General features: G+C 46.8%; 2 protein-coding genes across 3 annotated transcripts in view; one reads left to right on the top strand and one right to left on the bottom strand.

Moving 5' to 3' along the window:
* The window catches only part of LOC115163813 (high affinity cationic amino acid transporter 1), a 61,228-nt gene that overhangs the window by 14,320 nt on the left and 26,457 nt on the right, over positions 1-20,451 (top strand). Inside the window, exons 1-4 of one of the 2 annotated variants that reach the window (XM_029715995.1) lie at positions 9,428-9,704; positions 13,913-14,370; positions 19,950-20,108; positions 20,263-20,434. In XM_029715995.1, coding sequence (XP_029571855.1) covers positions 14,001-14,370; positions 19,950-20,108; positions 20,263-20,434 — 701 coding nt within the window. In that variant the 5' untranslated portion in view covers positions 9,428-9,704; positions 13,913-14,000. Of the gene's footprint in view, positions 1-9,427; positions 9,705-13,912; positions 14,371-19,949; positions 20,109-20,262; positions 20,435-20,451 lie in introns of those variants that run through there. The other variant, XM_029715994.1, reaches the window with a different exon arrangement.
* LOC115163931 (proline-rich protein 2-like) lies at positions 9,766-13,041 on the bottom strand. The gene is made up of 2 exons (XM_029716123.1): positions 12,128-13,041; positions 9,766-9,781 (listed from the first exon to the last, which is right to left on the bottom strand). The coding sequence occupies exons 1-2, from the start codon at positions 13,039-13,041 to the stop codon at positions 9,766-9,768; spliced, it is 930 nt and encodes a 309-aa protein (XP_029571983.1).

The raw sequence follows: 20,451 nt of genomic DNA, 5'->3' as shown, positions 1-20,451 counted from the left end.
GTTTGAGAGAGCGGGAGCTTTTACCGACATAACACAGCCCACATGTACATTTAATAATGTAAATAACATGGGTGGTGGTACACGTAATGGTATCGTTTATTTGAAACCGTTTTCCTGTGTGGGGGTGGCAGAAATATTCACACTTCATCATATTGTTGCACTGTGCGCATCCTCTGCATTTATAGCTACTATTTGGTAGAGGGCGTAAAAGAGCCTGGCTGAATTTCTTTCGTGGCTGGCAGTTTGCATGAACCAATTTATCGCGTAAATTGCGACCTCTCCCCAAACAACAAAAATAACCAGGGAGGGTTAGTGTGGGTGTCTAATGTCGGTGGCGGCTCTGGTGCAGGACGAAGAACCTTCACATCCCACGGATCCTCCTGAATCGGAGGTGGTTCTGGTGCTGGACGAAGAACCCTCACATCCTGCTTATCCGCCAGCATAGGAGGCGGCTCTGGTTCAGGGCGTAGCCCCCGCTCCGCTAGCTGATCCCTCCGCTTTCGTGTCACCGGACCGCGGACCGCCGCCGGAGACCCAGGACCGCGGACCGCCGCCGGAGGCTCCGGACCGCGGGCCGTCTCAGGAGGCTCCGGACCGCGGGCCGTCTCAGGAGGCTCCGGACCGCGGGCCGTCTCAGGAGGCTCCGGACCGCGGGCCGTCTCAGGAGGTTCCGGACCGCGGGCCGTCTCAGGAGGTTCCGGACCGGGGGCCGTCTCAGGAGGTTCCGGACCGTGGGCCGTCTCAGGAGGTTCCGGACCGTGGGCCGTCTCAGGAGGTTCCGGACTGGGGGCCGTCTCAGGAGGTTCCGGACTGGGAACTGTCGCCGGAAGCTCTGGACTGGGAACTGTCGCCGGAAGCTCTGGACTGGGAACTGTCGCCGGAAGCTCTGGACTGGGAATGCGCACTGGAGGCCTGATGCGTGGGACTGGCACAGGTGGTGCCAGACTGGTAACACGCACCTCAGAGCGAGTGCGTGGAGCAGGAACAGGACACACCGGACTGGGCAGGCGCACTGGAGGCCTGATGCGTGGGGCTGGCACAGGTGGTGCCAGACTGGTAACACGCACCTCAGAGCGAGTACGGGGAGCAGGAAGAGGACACACCGGACTGGGCAGGCGCACTGGAGGCCTGATGCGTGGGGCTGGCACAGGTGGTGCCAGACTGGTAACACGCACCTCAGGGCGAGTATGGGGAGCAGGCACAGGGCGTACTGGGCTGTGGAGGCGCACTGGAGGTCTGGAGCGTAGGGCTGGCACAATCCGTCCTGGCTGGATGCTCACTTTAGCCCGGCAAGTGTGGGGCGCTGGCACAGGACGCACTGGGCTGTGAATGCGCACTGGAGACACCGTGCGTATCACAGCAAAACATGGGGCCTGACTGGTCACACGCTCCGTCAAGCGAGTGCGTGGAGGAGACACAGGACGTACTAGACTGGGGAGGCGCACTGAAGGCCAGATGCGTGAAACTGGTGCATATGACACCGGACTGGTGTCACGCTCCTCAGCACGCCCGCTCTGCAGCGCTCTCAATGCCAACACCTCTCTCCGGAATCTTGCGTCGAGTTCCTCACTCGTCTCCCTGACTGGCTCTGGTTCACCCCTCAGCTCTCCACGGTAAGCACGAGGAGTTGGCTCAGGTCCCAAACCTGACTCCACCAAACTCCCCATGTGCCCCACACAATTTTTTGGGGGGAGCTTCCTCTCGGGCTTACGTCGTTGCTTACGAGCTGCCTCTCGGGCTTACGTCGTCCCACCCCATCCAGGATTTCCTCCCAGGTCCAGTCCTCCTGACCACGCTGCTTAGTCCGTTGGTGGTGGGAGATTCTGTCACGGATGTCTGAAGAAGGGGACCAAGGCGCAGCGTGTGTATCGTTCCACATTTTTATTATAACTGTGAAACTATGCAAGACATACAAATAAACTAATAAACAAAACAACAAACCGTGACGAAGAGGTGCAACATACACTTACTCAAAAATAATCTCCCACAAACCCAGGTGGGAAAAACAACCACTTAAATATGATCCCCAATTAGAGACAACGATGACCAGCTGCCTCTAATTGGAGATCATCTCCCCCCCAAAAACATAGAAATACAACAACTAGAACCCCACATATAAATACGTAAACTAGAGAAAAAAACATAGAAAAAATAAACTAGAACCAACATAGACATAAATAAACTAGACAAAACCCTCTGTCACGCCCTGACCTACTCTACCATAGAACAATAAAAGCTTTCTATGGTCAAGACGTGACAGCTTGTTTGAAAAAGACAGATACTTTGAAAAAAGTATAATTTTCAATTAGTCTAAAATTAGACATGGCAATCTGCACAAAGGCAAAAAGGCCATTTTTAAACAATGGATGAGCTGTTCTTATTAATCTACTTGAGAACCATTTAGGGTTCAAATACAACTTTTGAATGAGTGAAGCTTTTAGAGAGAGGTTTAGTGCTTTTATATTTAATAATCTCAACCCACCCAATTCATATTCATTATATAGATAAGCTCGTTTTATTTTGTCTAGTTTAGCGTCCCAGATAAAGCGAAATAATTTTTGCTCATATGATTTGAAAAACGAATCATCAGGAGTAGGCAGCGCCATAAGTAAGTGAGTAAACTGAGATATGACTAAGGAGTTAATCAGGGCAATTTTTCCATAAATAGACAGGTATTTACCTCTCCATGGTTGCAGGATCTTGTCTATTTTTACAAGTTTTCTATGGAAATTCATTGTGGAGAGCTTATTTATATCTTTTGTGATATGAATACCGAGTATGTCTACTTCACCATCAGCCCATTTTATAGGTAAACTGCAGGGTAATGTAAAAGTTGTATTTTTAAGGAACCAATACGTAATATTGTACACTTATCATAATTAGGTTTTAGTCCAGAGAGTACAGAAAAGTTATCTAGATCTTTAATGAGACATTGCAGGGATCTAGCTTGCGGACTTAACATAAAACTTGAATCATCGGCATACATGGACACTTTTGTTTTTAAGCCTTGGATTTCTAATCCTCTAATGTTGTTATTGGATCTGATTTTAATAGCTAGCATTTCGATGGCCATAACGAATAGATATGGTGACAGCGGACACCCTTGTTTAACTCCTCTTGACAATTCAAAACTCTCTGAGAAGTAGCTGTTATTTACTATTTTACACCTGGGGTTGCTATACATGATCTTTTACCCATTTTATAAGAGAATTACAGAAATGGGAAAAATTCAGGCATTTATAAATAAAATCCAGTCTTACTTTATCAAATGCCTTTCCAAATCCGCTATAAACACCATTCCTGGCTTCTTATATGTTTCATGATGTTCTATTTTTATCTCCAATGTATCGTCCATGTAAAAAACCTGTCTGATCAGGATGAACAATACCTGGTAAAGCAATCAGCTAACTTAGCAATCAACTAACTTAGCAATCAACTAACTAGCAATCAGCTAGCCCAGTAATATATCAAAACTGATACATTGCCTGTTCTCTAGGGCAACTTGATACCCCAAGGAGCAGTTAAGTCACCACCTTCATTCACCCCGACTGTCTTAGTGTCTTTAGCTATAGCATCCTAGAGATAAAAGTATAACCATGTTACTCTGTGTTATTTAGTCCTGGACTTAGTGTTCTGATCTATAACCATGTTACTCTGTGTTCTTTAGTCCTGGACTTAGTGTTCTGATCTATAACCATGTTACGCTGTGTTCTTTAGTCCTGGACTTAGTGTTCTGATCTATAACCATGTTACTCTGTGTTCTTTAGTCCTGGACTTAGTGTTCTGATCTATAACCATGTTACTCTGTGTTCTTTAGTCTTGGACTTAGTGTTCTGATCTATAACCATGTTACGCTGTGTTCTTTAGTTTTGGACTTAGTGTTCTGATCTATAACCATGTTACTCTGTGTTCTTTAGTCCTGGACTTAGTGTTCTGATCTATAACCATGTTACTCTGTGTTCTTTAGTCTTGGACTTAGTGTTCTGATCTATAACCATGTTACTCTGTGTTCCTCCAGATGTACAGACTGCGGTGTTATATAGTATAGTGCTGTTTCTTTGTTCTATGTCTGTTGTGTCAGTCTACTCATTAGTCTTGTGTTAGGCCTCTTTGTCTTTAGCTATAAAGTGCGAAGGGCACAGCCGTCTGGCCCTCAGGCAGCCAGGCAGGCTGAGGGTTAATATGGACACAATCCCAGGAAAAGGAAAGGCCTCATAGCTCATGGAGCTGTCGCTTTTATCATCCCCACAACCCGCCCATCGGAGGGGTGGAAGGGGGAGAGGGGCGGGTGGGGGAGAGGGGGTGGATGGGGGAGAGGAGTCGGAGGGGTGGAAGGGGAAGAGGGGTGGATGGGGGAGAGGAGTCGGAGGGGTCGGATGGGGGAGAGGGGTGGATGGGGGAGAGGAGTCGGAGGGGTGGAAGGGGAAGAGGGGGTGGATGGGGGAGAGGGGTGGATGGGGGAGAGGGGTGGATAGGGGTCGGAGGGGTGGAAGGGGGAGAGGGGGTGGATGGGGGAGAGGGGCGGATGGGGGAGAGGAGTCGGAGGGGTGGAAGGGGGAGAGGGGGTGGATGGGGGAGAGGGGTGGATGGGGGAGATGGGTGGATAGGGGTCGGAGGGGTGGAAGGGGGAGAGGGCTGAATGGGGGGAGGAGTCAGAGGGGTGGAAGGGGGAGAGGGGGTGGATGAGGGAGAGGGGTGGATGGGGGAGAGGGGGTGGATGGGGGAGAGGAGTCGGAGGGGCGGAAGGGGGAGAGGGGCGGAAGGGGGAGAGGGGCGGAAGGGGGAGAGGGGCGGAAGTGGGAGAGGGGCGGATGGGGGAGAGGGGCGGATGGGGGAGAGGGGCGGATGGGGGAGAGGAGTGGATGGGGGAGAGGGGGTGGATGGGGGAGAGGAGTCGGAGGGGCGGAAGGGGGAGAGGGGTGGATGGGGGAGAGGAGTGGATGGGGGAGAGGGGTGGATGGGGGAGAGGAGTGGATGGGGGAGAGGGGTGGATGGGGGAGAGGAGTGGATGGGGGAGAGGGGTGGATGGGGGAGAGGAGTGGATGGGGGAGAGGGGTGGATGGGGGAGAGGGGCGGAAGTGGGAGAGGGGCGGATGGGGGAGAGGGGTGGATGGGGGAGAGGGGTGGATGGGGGAGAGGAGTGGATGGGGGAGAGGGGTGGATGGGGGAGAGGAGTGGATGGGGGAGAGGGGTGGATGGGGGAGAGGGGTGGATGGGGGAGAAGGGTTCTGTTGTCCTTCAGAAGTTCAGATTCCAGCTGTATGTAAACCCTGGAAAGAGATGCATGTGACCAAAGTCACCCCCACCGCCGATCCCAATTTACCCAAGTTCTCCATGTGCCAGGCAGCGTCAGGTGCCCTGCTCTGTGATTGGTGGAGAAGGGGGCCGGGCCCTTCCCGGACCAACCTCTTTATTTAGCCTTACCACAGCATGTGAGGCACGAGGGTATGTGCGTGCAGCCGTCTCTCTCTCTCTCCCTCTTTCTTTCAACGTCTGTCTTTCAACCTCCCTCTCTCTACCCTCCCTCTCTCTCTTCCTCTCTCTACCTCTTTCTCCCTCTCTCTATCCCCCTGTCTCTCTTCCTCTCTCCCTCTCTCTATTCCCCCCTCTCTCTCTCTTCCTCTCTCCCTCTCTCTATTCCCCCCTCTCTCTCTCCCCCTCTCTCTCCCCCCTCTCTATCTCTCCTTCTCTCTACCCCCCCCTCTCTCTCCTTCCCTCTCTCTAACCCCCTCTCCCTCTCCCCCCCTCTCTCTCTCCCCCTAACTCTCTCCCCCTCTCTGTACCCCCCTCGCTCTCCCTCTCTCTTCCCCCCTCTACACCCCCCCCTCTCTCTCTCTATCTCCATGTGTAGGGCAGTAATTTTGACAAGGGCCCATAGGAAATAGTGTGCCCACTTGGGTCACTGTCCTGTTCCACTGTTCATGTCCCTTCTGCCCTTGTGAAAGAATGTCAAACGTTCAGCCCTGAGGACTTTGTCACTCTAGGAGCTGGAATACTGGACATTGATGTGGATAACTAGTTTAGTTTATTCCATACTGGACATTGATGTGGATAACTAGTTTAGTTTAGCTTGACTTTGTTGACCATCAAAGTCAAGTGGATTTCAGATTGACCCATTACATTTAACAATACAAGGGTTTCATCCATTTGCTTTAAGTGACACATTGGATGTTTTCCACTGCCAGCCCTATATTGCAGGTATATAATGTGTGAAAAGTCTTATGTATTTGCTGATTGGAATGGGGAGAATAATATGGGACTATTTCACCACCCCAAAAAGTACCCATTTTTGGTTTAGCCTAAGGCCTAATGAGATGTCAGTTGATTGGATCGATCCTACTTTTCTATTAAGGTGAGGTTAGATGTCATTATTTGGAAGCTTAGAGGAACAAGATACAGTGTACTGATCTATCACAAGCCCCGTTTATACCTGGTTCTAACATGCGTCCTTTGAAGCCCCGTTTATACCTGGTTCTAACATGCGTCCTTTGAAGCCCCGTATCTACTGTAATTTCCGGACTATTAAGCGCACCTGAATATAAGCCGCACCCACTGAATTAAAAAAAATATATTATTTTGAACATAAATAAGCTGCACATGTCTATAAGCCGCAGGTGCCTACCGGTACATTGAAACAAATTAACTTTACACAGGCTTTAACGAAACACGGCTTGTAACAAAAATAAATAGGCTTTAACGAAACACGGCTTGTAACAAAAATAAATAAGACTTTAACGAAACACGGCTTGTAACAAAAATAAATAGGCTTTAACGAAACACGGCTTGTAACAAAAATAAATAGGCTTTAACGAAACACGGCTTGTAACAAAAAATAAAAAATTTGCAGTAAGCTTTAGTTGTCTTTTTGCACTGAGTCAATTCCTCATGCTGCTGTTTCCAACGTCTTATCATCGACTCATTAAGACCAAGCTCCCGTGCAGCAGCTCTATTTCCTTTTCCAACAGCCAGATCAATCGCCTTCAACTTGAAAGCTGCATCATATGCATTTCTCCGTGTCTTTGCCATGATGAGGGTGACAAAATTACTACCGTAATCAGAATGATGGGAAGTTTGAGAGCGCTCGATTTAATCTAAACAGTAAACAAAAAAGTTGTTTGACCTTAATTCGTTCGGCAATTTCATTGGTCTAATGAAAGCTTCATGCCGCCAAAAAACTGAGCACGTCACAGAATGTGTTTTTTTTTTTGAAAAAAAAATTGAAAGCGGGAAAAATCCACTATATTAGCCTCGTCAAGCCGCGAGGTTCAAAGCGTGGGAAAAAAGTAGCGGCTTATAGTCCGGAAATTACGGTACCTGGTTCTAACATGCGTCCTTTGAAGCCCCGTTTATACCTGGTTCTAACATGCGTCCTTTGAAGCACCGTTTATACCTGGTTCTAACATGCGTCCTTTGAAGCCCCGTTTATACCTGGTTCTAACATGCGTCCTTTGAAGCCCCGTTTATACCTGGTTCTAACATGCGTCCTTTGAAGCCCCGTTTATACCTAAGGTTCTAAGATGCGTCCTTTGAAGCCCCGTTTATACCTGGTTCTAAGATGCGTCCTTTGAAGCCCCGTTTATACCTGGTTCTAACATGCGTCCTTTGAAGCCCCGTTTATACCTGGTTCTAACATGCGTCCTTTGAAGCCCCGTTTATACTTTGTTCTAACATGCGTCCTTTGAAGCCCCGTTTATACCTGGTTCTAACATGCGTCCTTTGAAGCCCCGTTTATACCTGGTTCTAACATGCGTCCTTTGAAGCCCCGTTTATACCTGGTTCTAACATGCGTCCTTTGAAGCCCCGTTTATACCTGGTTCTAACATGCGTCCTTTGAAGCCCCGTTTATACCTGGTTCTAACATGCGTCCTTTGAAGCCCCGTTTATACCTGGTTCTAACATGCGTCCTTTGTCCTAATCTTGTCCACATTTGATTGTGTCCACATTTTATAGACAGGTGAAGACGATTAAAATACGCATTGTGATCTTCCTGCCCACTTCCAGAGGTAGTCAGAGACCCATTGTGTCTGGATATTTTACAAGTGTAGATGGATGTAGCCAGTGAAACGATTTAAATCGTCATTATATCGCCTTCTAAAAACATTGACAAGGAGGCACCATTGACATAAGGCATTAATAAGTTTCTTAAAAGAAATCAATATTATTTTGAAAGGATATCTCAAATAATTAGCATTACAGGGAGGGACCAGGAAATGTGGTCACAATGTGAACACAGTGGACGGATAAGAGACATTTTAACAGCAGGTTACTGAGTGCCTATGACCTAATTATCTCTCCTTTCTCCCAGTGTGTGCCCTTGTCCACTTACCTTCACTGAGTTGAAATAAGAGGACTGGTAAAAGTAATATGGTGAGAAACCTAGCCCTTCACGGTTACAACGCTTTCAGATTCCTGGGAAGTAGTGAGTGAGTGTACACTTCAGGAGAAAGGAATGATTATTAGGACTCACCCAGTGTATCAGTCAGTCCCTCTCCCGTTTTAATGGTTAGCTTGTCTCAGTGAAACGTGGGAATGATGTCTGTTTGTGCTGTAGTGTGTGTGTGTGTGTGTGTGTGTGTGTGTGCTGTAGTGTGTGTGTGTGTGTGTGTGTGTGTGTGTGTGTGTGTGTGTGTGTGCTGTAGTGTGTGTGTGTGTGTGTGTGTGTGTGTGTGTGTGTGTGTGTGTGTGTGCTGTAGTGTGTGTGTGCTGTGTGTGTGTGTGTGTGTGTGTGTGTGTGTGTGTGTGTGTGCTGTAGTGTGTGTGTGGTGTGTGTGTGTTGTAGTGTGTGTGTGTGTATGTTGTAGCGTGTGTGTGCTGTATTGTGTGTGTGCTGTAGTGTGTGTGTGTGTGTGTGTGTGTTGTAGTGTGTGTGTGTTGTAGTGTGTTTGTGTGTGTGTATGTTGTAGCGTGTGTGTGCTGTATTGTGTGTGCTGTAGTGTGTGTGTGTGTGTGTGTGTGTGTGTGTTGTGTTTGTGTGTGTGTGTGTGTGTGTGTGTGTGTGTGTGTGTGTGTGTGTGTGTGTGTGTGTGTGTGCTGTAGTGTGTGAAGTCCGGTATCTCGACAGGAATGGGCTACTGTCGGTCAGGGAGAGAGGGGGAGAGAGAGAGGGGGAGAGAGCGAGAGGGATGGAGGGAGACAGAGATGGAGACAGAGAGGGGGAGCGAGAAAGAGCGAGAGAGGGATGGAGGGGAGAGAGAGGGGGAGAGAGAGAGGGGGGGAGAGAGAGAGAGAGAGGGGGAGAGAGAAAGAGTGAGAGCGGGGGAGAGAGAGGGGGGGGGAGAGAGGGGGAGAGAGAAAGAGTGAGAGCGGGGGAGAGAGAGAGGGGGAGAGAGAAAGAGAGAGAGGAGGGGAGAGAGAGAGAGGGGGGGGGAGAGAGAGAGAGGTGTGTTCTGTCGTCACAGCTGGTCGGTCATGTGATGTGTCACCATTCTATTTGTGTTCCAGCCATGTGAATGGGTTGTTCCTCTCCCTCTGAATGGTGGTCTAACTCAGACTGATCAACACCTCCTACTCCTTCTATTGATCTGTGTCAGACAGAGAGAGGTGGCACACATAGAAGATGCATGGAGAAAGTCCTGTTACTTTACAATAGGACAATTGTTCAGAAATACAATTATTTGCCAGTATACGGAAAAACGTTCGTTTTGGGATTGAACGTTTCCGGGAATTTATAAACGGAGCAAGCCAGAAGGCTTTTCTGACATCTTGTGAGTACTTACTTGGACATTTGTGTTCATGTTGTATAATCTGAATGACTGACTGCTGGGTCTAACCAATCTGCCACCTGTCAAGAATGTTACAGAGCTTGTTAAAGGTTTACACTGAATATTGAGATGGTATACTGTATGTATATTCTCATTGGTAGTCACTTGATATTAAACACAACGGTTCTTAGATGCTTTATTCGTTCCTGTATGTGACATTATAACATTATCTGTTCCCAGTGTGTCCAGCCCCAGAGATCTCCACGGCAGAGAGAAATGTCAGGTCCTCTCCATATGAGGGGTTATCTGGGAGCAGCAGGCAGGAGGAGAGCAGACCTGGCTTCTATTTGAAGTCTTTACAAATACTTTTAGCATTTGCTTAGCCTGCCTAGAATGCCATATTAAATCAAATCAAATTCTGTGATTCACATGTGCCGAATACAACAGGTCTAGTAGACCTTACAGTGAAATGTTTACTGACAAGCCCTTAACCAACAATGCAGTTTCAAAAAATACAGATAACAATAAGAGATAAAAGTAACAACTAATTAAAGAGCAGCTGTAAAATAACAATAGCGAGACTATATATAAATGGGGGTACTGGTACAGAGTCAATGTGCGGGGGCACCGGTTAGTTGAGGTAATATGTACATGAAGGTAGAGTTATTAAAGTGACTATGCATAGATGATAACAACAGAGAGAAGCAGCAGCGGGGGAGGGGAGTGCAATGCAAATAGTCTGGGTAGACATTTGATTAGATGTTCAGGAGTCTTGTGGCTTGGGGGTAGAAGCTATTTAGAAGCCTCTTGCACCTAGACTTGGCGCTCTGGTACCACTTGCCGTGTGGTAGAAGAGAGTACAGTCTATGACTATGGTGGCTGGAGTCTTTGACAATTTCTAGGGCCTTCCTCTGACACCGCCTGGTATAGAGGTCCTGGATGGCAGGAAGCTTGGCCCCAGTGTGATGTACTGGGCCGTACGCACTACCCTCTGTAGTGCCTTGCGGTCGGAGGCCGAACAGTTGCCATACCAGGCAGTGATGCAACCAGTCAGGATGCTCTCGATGGTGCAGCTGTAGAACCTTTTGAGGATCTGAAGACCCATGCCAAATCTTGTCAGTCTCCTGAGGGGGAATAGGTTTTGTCGTGCCATCTTCACAACTGTCTTGATGTGCTCGGACCATGTTAGTTTGTTGGTGATGTGGACACCAAAGAACTTGAAACTCTCAACCTGCTCCTCTACAGCCCCGTCAATGAGAATGGGGACGTGCTCGGTCCTCCTTTTCCTGTAGTCCACAATCATCTCCTTAGTCTTGATCATGTTGAGGGAGAGGTTGTTGTCCTGGCACCACACGGCCAGGTTTCTGACCTCCTCCCTATAGGCTGTCTCGTCGTTGTCGGTGATCAGGTCTACCACCGTTGTATCATCGGAAAATGTTATGATGTTGGAGTCGTGCCTGGCCATGCAGTCATGATTGAACAGGGAATACAGGAGGGGACTGAGCATGCACCCCTGAGGGGCCCCTGTGTTGAGGATCAGCTTGGCAGACGTGTTGTTACCTACCCTTACCACCTGGGGGCGGCCCGTCAGGAAGTCCAGGATCCAGTTGCAGAGGGAGGTGTTTAGTCCCAGGGTCCTTAGCTTAATGATGAGCTTTGAGGGCACTATGGTGTCGAACGCTGAGCTGTTGTCAATGAATAGCATTCTCACATAGGTGTTCCTTTTGTCCAGGTGGGAAAGGGCAGTGTGGAGTGCAATAGAGATTGCATCATCTGTGGATCTGTTGGGGCGGTATGCAAATTGGAGTGGGTTTCGGCTTTCTGGGATGATGGTGTTGGTGTGAGCCATGACCAGCCTACAGTCTTGAGAGCCACAGGTCATTTAGGAAGGTTACCTTAGTATTCTTGTGCACAGGCACTATGGTGGTCTGCTTGAAACGTGTTGGTATTACAGACTCAGACAGGGAGAAGTTGAACATGTCAGTGAAGACACTTGCCAGTTGGTCAGCACAAGCTCTCAGTACACGTCCTGGTAATCCATCTGGCCTTGCAGCCTTTTGAATGTTGACCTGTTTAAAGGTCTTACTCACATCGGCTGCAGAGAGCGTGATCACTCAGTCTTCCAGAACAGCTGGTGCTCTCATGCAATTTTTCAGTGTTATTTGCCTCGAAGCGAGCATAGAAGTAGTTTAGCTCGTCTGGTTGGCTCGTGTCACTGGGCAGCTCTTGGCTGTGCTTCCCTTTGTAGTCTGTAGTGGTTTGCAAGCCCAGCGGCGTCTGGTATCCATCTGGTATCCGACATCCGACGAGCATCAGGGCCGGTGTAGTACGATTCGATCTTAGTCCTGTATTGACGCTTTTGCCTGTTTGATGGTTCGTTGGAGTTGCTTGCCCTGGGGTCTGCTGTGGGGAGAGGAGCTGCTTGCCCTGGGGTCTGCTGGGGGGGAGAGGGGCTGCTTGCCCTGAGGTCTGCTGTGGGGAGAGGAGCTGCTTGCCCTGGGGTCTGCTGTGGGGGGAGAGGGGCTGCTTGCCCTGGGGTCTGCTGTGGGGAGAGGGGCTGCTTGCCCTGGGGTCTGCTGGGGGGGAGAGGAGCTGCTTGCCCTGGGGCCTGCTGGGGGAGGGAGCTGCTTGCCCTGGGGCCTGCTGGGGGGGAGAGGAGCTGCTTGCCCTGGGGCCTGCTGGGGGAGGGAGCTGCTTGCCCTGGGGTCTGCTGGGGGGGAGCTGCTAGCCCTGGTGTCTGCTGGGGGGGAGAGGAGCTGCTTGCCCTGGGGCCTGCTGGGGGAGGGAGCTGCTTGCCCTGGGGTCTGCTGGGGGGGGAGAGGAGCTGCTTGCCCTGGGGCCTGCTGGGGGAGGGAGCTGCTTGCCCCGGGGTCTGCTGGGGGAGGGAGCTGCTTGCCCCGGGGTCTGCTGGGGGAGGGAGCTGCTTGCCCTGGGGTCTGCTGGGGGAGGGAGCTGCTTGCCCCGGGGTCTGCTGGGGGAGGGAGCTGCTTGCCCCGGGGTCTGCTGGGGGAGGGAGCTGCTTGCCCCGGGGTCTGCTGGGGGAGGGAGCTGCTTGCCCTGGGGCCTGCTGGGGGAGGAAGCTGCTTGCCCTGGGGCCTGCTGGGGGAGGGAGCTGCTTGCCCCGGGGCCTGCTGGGGGAGGGAGCTGCTTGCCCCGGGGTCTGCTGGGGGAGGGAGCTGCTTGCCCCGGGGTCTGCTGGGGGAGGGAGCTGCTTGCCCCGGGGTCTGCTGGGGGAGGGAGCTGCTTGCCCGGGGTCTGCTGGGGAGGGAGCTGCTTGCCCTGGGGCCTGCTGGGGTCGTCTCACTTTAATGGTGATCTGGAAGAAATTGGAGTAGGGCATAATCACGTTTGTCTGGGAACCAAAATGAACGCGGTCGTAGTGAGCCAGGGGTAACTGATCCTGTAACACCCCACCCTCTACCAGTGTTCCCCAGGAGAAGGGGGTAGCTGCATCCCAATATGGCAACCGGAGTATGGGGGAGTGGGCGTTTCGAATGCAAATGAGTAGGTGTGTGGAAAGGAAAGGAGTGGGCGTGTGGAAAGGTTTTAGAAAAGCGAACCATGGATTCTATTCCACTTCCTCCTGGCCCAGAGACTACTTTCAGTGTCAAATCAAAATCAAATCACGTTTTATGGGTCACATACACATGGTTAGCAGATGTTTATGCGAGTGTAGCGAAATGCTTGTGTGACCTGAAGCGAGGCGACCATCTCTGTCGGCGCCATTATGATGTGAGGAACCATCTAACATGAAGTTTTAAAATCCTGAACTTCCTTCAGTGGTGCAGGATAACTTTGTTTTGTTTGTTCTGCAGCTTGTGATTCATTTAGTTTGGCTTTTACACAATTATAAGACTGGTTTGTAGATTAATCCTGACCTGCTGTAAATAGTAAAAAAATAAAATAAAACCTTTCAGTGCTGTTTAGCGAACAAAACCAAAACAGTAAACATCATATGTTTTGTAGAATTTTACTCAACCCCCTCTAACCCTTGTTTGGCCCCACGGTGTGTGTATGGTACACACACAGTCGTAGAAAAACCTCTTGACGTTCTCTCTGTTTTGGCTCCAGGTGCTTAAACCCCATACAGAGAGGCTAAGAAGACTAATCTGAGAGACTGTCAGACACACACACACACACACACACACACACACACACACACACACACACAGTTGTTGGAAAGGTCCTGATGCTCTCTCTGTTCTCTCCAGGTGATTTCCCCCATCGTGCTACAGAAAGGTGAAGTGTTATCTGACAGGCAGAGAGCGATCCAGAGGGACTGACACAGAGCCAGCCAGGATGATTCTGGCCATGCTGAAGGGCTTTGGGAAGCAGCTGCTGCGTGTCAAGGTGGTGGACTACAACACTGAGGACTCACGTCTCTCCCGATGCCTCAACACCTTTGACCTGGTGGCTCTCGGTGTAGGCAGTACTCTGGGAGCTGGGGTCTACGTCCTGGCTGGGGCCGTGGCTAGAGAGAACTCTGGTCCAGCCATTGTCCTGTCCTTCCTCATCGCAGCGCTGGCCTCGGTGCTGGCTGGTCTGTGTTACGCTGAGTTTGGGGCCCGTGTCCCCAAGACGGGCTCGGCCTACCTGTATAGTTATGTTACTGTTGGGGAGCTCTGGGCCTTCATCACCGGATGGAACCTCATCCTCTCTTACATTATAGGTGAGAGGGTCACACACACACACACACACACGCACACACACACGCGCGCGCACACACACACGCACACACACACACACACGCTTAAACTCACACACACACACACACACACATACACACACACACACACACACACACACACACACACACACACACACACACACACACACACACACATACACACACACACACACACACACACACACACACACACACACACACACACATACACATACACATACACACACACACGCTTAAACTCACACACATACACACACACACACACACACGCTTAAACTCACACACACACACATACACACACACACACGCACACACACATTCACACACACACGCTTAAACTCGCACACACACACATACACACACACACACACGCACACACACACACACACACACGCTTAAACTCACACACACACACATACACACACACACACTCACACACATACACACACACACACACACACACACACACACACACACACACACACACACACACACACACCTTCCTCCTCACACATGTATGTTCAGAGAGGAACATTAGAAAGAGACTGTTATAATGTAGACAATATGTGGATATGGGATGCATTGCATTTTTATGCCTTTTGTATAAACATATAATGATTGTTGATCCTGGATCATTTAGCTGTGTTGATCCTAGACCATAATTTAGCTGTGTTGATCTTAGATCATAATTTAGCTGTGTTGATCCTGGATCATAATTTAGCTGTGTTGATCCTAGACCATAATTTAGCTGTGTTGATCTTAGATCATAATTTAGCTGTGTTGATCCTGAATCATTTAGCTGTGTTATCCTAGACCATAATTTAGCTGTGTTGATCTTAGATCATAATTTAGCTGTGTTGATCCTGGATCATAATTTAGCTGTGTTGATCTTGGATCATAATTTAGCTGTGTTGATCCTTGACCATAATTTAGCTGTGTTGATCCTAGATCATCATTTAGCTGTGTTGATCTTAGACCATAATTTAGCTGTGTTGATCCTGGATCATAATTTAGCTGTGTTGATCCTGGATCATTTAGCTGTGTTGATCCTAGACCATAATTTAGCTGTGTTGATCCTAGATCATCATTTAGCTGTGTTGATCTTAGACCATAATTTAGCTGTGTTGATCCTGGATCATAATTTAGCTGTGTTGATCCTGGATCATTTAGCTGTGTTGATCCTAGACCATAATTTAGCTGTGTTGATCCTGGACCATAATTTAACTGTGTTGATCCTGGACCATAATTTAGCTGTATTGATCCTGGACCATAATTTAGCTGTGCTGATCCTAGACCATAATTTAGCTGTGTTGATCTTAGATCATACTTTAGCTGTGTTGATCCTGGATCATTTAGCTGTGTTGATCCTAGACCATAATTTAGCTGTGTTGATCCTAGACCATAATTTAGCTGTGTTGATCCTAGACCATAATTTAGCTGTGTTGATCCTGGATCATAATTTAGCTGTGTTGATCCTGGATCACAATTTAGCTGTGTTGATCCTGGATCATAATTTAGCTGTGTTGATCCTGGATCATAATTTAGCTGGGTTGATCCTAGACCATAATTTAGCTGGGTTGATCCTAGACCATGATTTAGCTGTGTTTATCCTAGACCATAATTTAGCTGTGTTGATGTTAGATAATAATTTAGCTCTGTTGATCGTGGATAATTTAGTTGTGTTGATCCTGGATCGTAATTTAGCTGTGTTGATCCTAAACCATAATTTAGCTGTGTTGATCCTAGACCATAATTTAGCTGTGTTGATCTTGGACCATAATTTAGCTGTGTTGATCCTGGACCATAATTTAGCTGTGTTGATCCTGGACCATAATTTAGCTGTGTTGATCCTAGACCATAATTTAGCTGTGTTGATTTTAGACCATAATTTAGCTGTGTTGATCCTGGATCATAATTTAGCTGTGTTCATCTTAGATCATACTTTAGCTGTGTTGATCCTGGATCATTTAGCTCTGTTGATCCTTGACCATAATTTAGCTGTGTTAATCCTAGGCCATAATTTATCTGTGTTGATCCTGGATCATTTAGCTGTGTTGATCCTTGACCATAATTTAGCTGTGTTGATCGTAGACCATAATTTAGCTGTGTTGATCCTGGATCATTTAGCTGTGTTGATCCTTGACCATAATTTAGCTGTGTTGATCCTAGACCATAATTTAGCTGTGTTGATCCTGGATCATAATTTAGCTGTGTTGATCTTGGACCATAATTTAGCTGTGTTGATCCTGGACCATAATTTAACTGTGTTGATCCTAGACCATCATTTAGCCGTGTTGATCCTGGACCATAATTTAGCTGTGTTGATCCTGAATCATAATTCAGCTGTGTTGATCCTAGACCATAATTTAGCTGGGTTGATCCTAGACCATAATTTAGCTGTGTTTATCCTAGACCTTATTTTGGCTATGTTGACCGTGGATAATTTAGCTGTGTTGATCCTGGGTCATAATTTATCTGTGTTGATCCTAGACCGTAATTTAGCTGTGTTGATGTTAGATAATAATTTAGCTGTGTTGATCGTGGATAATTTAGTTGTGTTGATCCTGGATCGTAATTTAGCTGTATTGATCCTAGATCATAATTTAGCTGTGTTGATCTTGAATCATAATTTAGCTGTGTTGATCCTGGATCATTTAGCTGTGTTGATCCTAGACCATAATTTAGCAGTGTTGATCCTAGACCATAATTTAGCTGTGTTGATCCTAGATGATAATTTAGCTGTGTTAATCCTAGACCATCATTTAGCTGTGTTAATCCTGGATCATCTATCTGTGTTGATCTTAGATCATAATTTAGCTGTGTTGATCTTGGATCATAATTTAGCTGTGTTTATCCTAGACCATAATTTAGCTGTGTTGACCCTGGATAATTTAGCTCTGTTGATCCTGGATCATAATTTATCTGTGTTGATCCTAGACCATAATTTAGCTGTGTTAATGTTAGATAATAATTTATCTGTGTTGATCATGGATAATTTATTTGTGTTGATCCTGGATCATAATTTAGCTGTGTTGATCTTGGATCATAATTTAGCTTTGTTGATCCTGGATCATTTAGCTGTGTTGATCTTAGATCAGAATTTAGCTGTGTTGATCTTTGATCATAATTTAGCAGTGTTGATCTTAGACCATAAATTAGCTGTGTTGATCCTGGATCATAATTATGCTGTGTTGATCTTGGATCATAATTTAGCTGCGTTGATCCTGGATCATTTAGCTGTGTTGATCCTAGACCATAATTTAGCTGTGTTGATCCTGGATCATAATTTAGCTGTGTTGATCTTGGATCATAATTTAGCTGTGTTGATCCTGGATCATTTAGCTGTGTTGATCTTAGATCAGAATTTAGCTGTGTTGATCTTTGATCATAATTTAGCAGTGTTGATCTTAGACCATAAATTAGCTGTGTTGATCCTGGATCATAATTATGCTGTGTTGATCTTGGATCATAATTTAGCTGTGTTGATCCTGGATCATTTAGCTGTGTTGATCCTAGACCATAATTTAGCTGTGTTGATCCTGGATCATAATTTAGCTGTGTTGATCTTGGATCATAATTTAGCTGTGTTGATCCTGGATCATTTAGCTGTGTTGATCTTAGATCAGAATTTAGCTGTGTTGATCTTTGATCATAATTTAGCAGTGTTGATCTTAGACCATAAATTAGCTGTGTTGATCCTGGATCATAATTATGCTGTGTTGATCTTGGATCATAATTTAGCTGTGTTGATCCTGGATCATTTAGCTGTGTTGATCCTTGACCATAATTTAGCTGTGTTGATCCTGATCATAATTTAGCTGTGTTGATCCTGGATCATAATTTAGCTGTGTTGATCTTGGATCATAATTTAGCTGTGTTGATCTTGGATCATAATTTAGCTTTGTTGATCCTGGATCATTTAGCTGTGTTGATCTTAGATCAGAATTGAGTTGTGTTGATCTTCGATCATAATTTAGCATTGTTGATCGAAGATAATAATTTAGCTGTGTTGATCTTGGATCATAATTTAGCTGTACTAGTAGAAAGAGGAGGAAGGGATGCGCTACTAAGGTACACAATAGTAAATGTTGGTAGACAGAAGGTGCTCTTTGGTAAAAGGGGTGAATTGGTCATCAAAAAGAAAGGAGGACCAAGGCACTCTTCATATAATTGATTAAAATACCTTTATTAGTATGGCATGTTCAATAGAAACAATGTTTTTAAAAATCCGATGCGTTTCGGCTGCATGGCCTTCGTCAGGGAGTACAAAGAAATAATACAATGTTCTCTTTTTAACAGCTTTTCCAAATTAACCCTAATTTGAAGAGGGAGTGGTTACAGAATTGATTGGACACACCTAGTAAGCAATACTATACACACTTTAAAGTGAAATACTGTAGCTATGTTATCATAAAAATACAACTCCAAGCTAGAAGTATCAAAACACTTAGAAAGGTAGTGCTAACCTTAAATGTGACTGGGAGAAGTGTGAAGAATAAGAAAGCAATATATTCCATAGTACACTAGAACACAGCAAAACATGAACAACAACAGTCTAAACATAGCTGAGGGCAATTGGACCCATCACAACCCTACAGGAAGGGTGAGAAATCCATATCTTCATTTAAACCCGGGTAGTTAGTGGCCTGTAGTTTGTAAATCCAAAAAGTTTCCCTTTGGTTTAACTGTTTAAGACGGTCTCCTTTTCTAATAGAGGCCGGAATATGATCAATACCCATAGCTTGTAGGGAGGCAGGGTTGCCATGGTGTAAGGACTTGCAGTGCCTTGTCATGGGGTAGTCGTCATTGCCTACCCGTATGGCGTACTTGTGTTCCGCTAGGCGGTCTTGAAGGCGTCTCTTTGTCCGTCCAATGTAGAACACCTTGCACTGTGGACATTCCAATCTGTAGATGACATGAGTGGTTTTGCAGTTAATGAAATGCTTGACGTAATACTCCATTTTGGAAGCTGTGTCAACAAAACACTTTTTCTGTGCAATATTTCTGCAATGGTTGCACTGGTTACATTTAAAAGAGCACTTGGGTTTGTGGTCAAGCCACGTTTTTTGAGAGTCACCCGGAAGAAAACTGTGGACTAATTTGTCCTTTTAGGGTAGGACATCTCTTAAAGCTTATGACTGGTGGCTCAGGAAAGACTTGGCGTAGTAGCGTATCACTTTGGATGATTCCCCAATTATTTTTAATGATTCTTTTAATGTTCTCTGCTTCAGTGCTGTATTTTGGAACACAATCCACTCTCTCTGATGCATCACGAGACACTCCCCTTGGTATTGCTTACTAGGTGTGTCCAATCAATTCTGTAACCTCTCCCTCTTCAAATTAGGGCTAATTGGAAAAGCTGTTAAAAAGAGAACATTGTATTATTTCTTTGTACTCCCTGACGAAGGCCATGCAGCAGAAACGCGTTGGATTTTTAAAAACATTGTTTCTATTGAACATGCCATACTAATAAAGGTATTTTAATGAAGTATATGAAGAGTGCCTTGGTCCTCCTTTCCTTTCTGATAATTCAGCTGTGTTGATCCTGGATCTCCTAACAGGAACCTCTAGCGTGGCTCGGGCATGGAGCGCCACGTTTGATGAGCTGATTGGTCGACACATCGAGCAGTGGTGCCGGGTCCACATGGCGATGAAGGCCCCAGGGATCCTGGCTGAATACCCAGACATGTTCGCCGTCATCATCATCATCATTCTCACAGGTGGGCGTTGCTCCATAAATACATATATTTATATGTTGTCTGTTTTTGAACCTTTTCTCTGGAGAATTGTTGTGGGAAACCAGATCTGGAATTGAAATATTTGAAATAACTTTAATAATAATCTCTCTATTTCTCTCTCCCTCACTTCCTCCAGGCCTACTAGCGTTTGGAGTGAAGGAGTCAGCCATGGTGAACAAGGTGTTCACCTGTATTAATGTGTTAGTGCTGGTGTTTGTGGTCATCTCAGGGCTGGTCAAAGGAACTGTAAAGAACTGGCATCTGAACCCTGATGAAATCCTCAACATCACTGTCAACGCAACACTGAAGTGAGTCAGGGATCGGG

This window comes from Salmo trutta, chromosome 26, assembly GCF_901001165.1.
Source record: "Salmo trutta chromosome 26, fSalTru1.1, whole genome shotgun sequence".
In the NCBI taxonomy this organism is placed as follows: Eukaryota; Metazoa; Chordata; class Actinopteri; order Salmoniformes; family Salmonidae; genus Salmo; species Salmo trutta.
Note: the sequence above shows the minus strand (reverse complement) of the source record. Positions and strands in the feature narration are given on the sequence as shown.

Excerpts from the sequence above, each read along its gene's own strand:
- LOC115163931 (XM_029716123.1), bottom strand. The coding sequence starts at position 13,041 with ATGCCCTACTCCAATTTCTTCCAGATCACCATTAAAGTGAGACGACCC.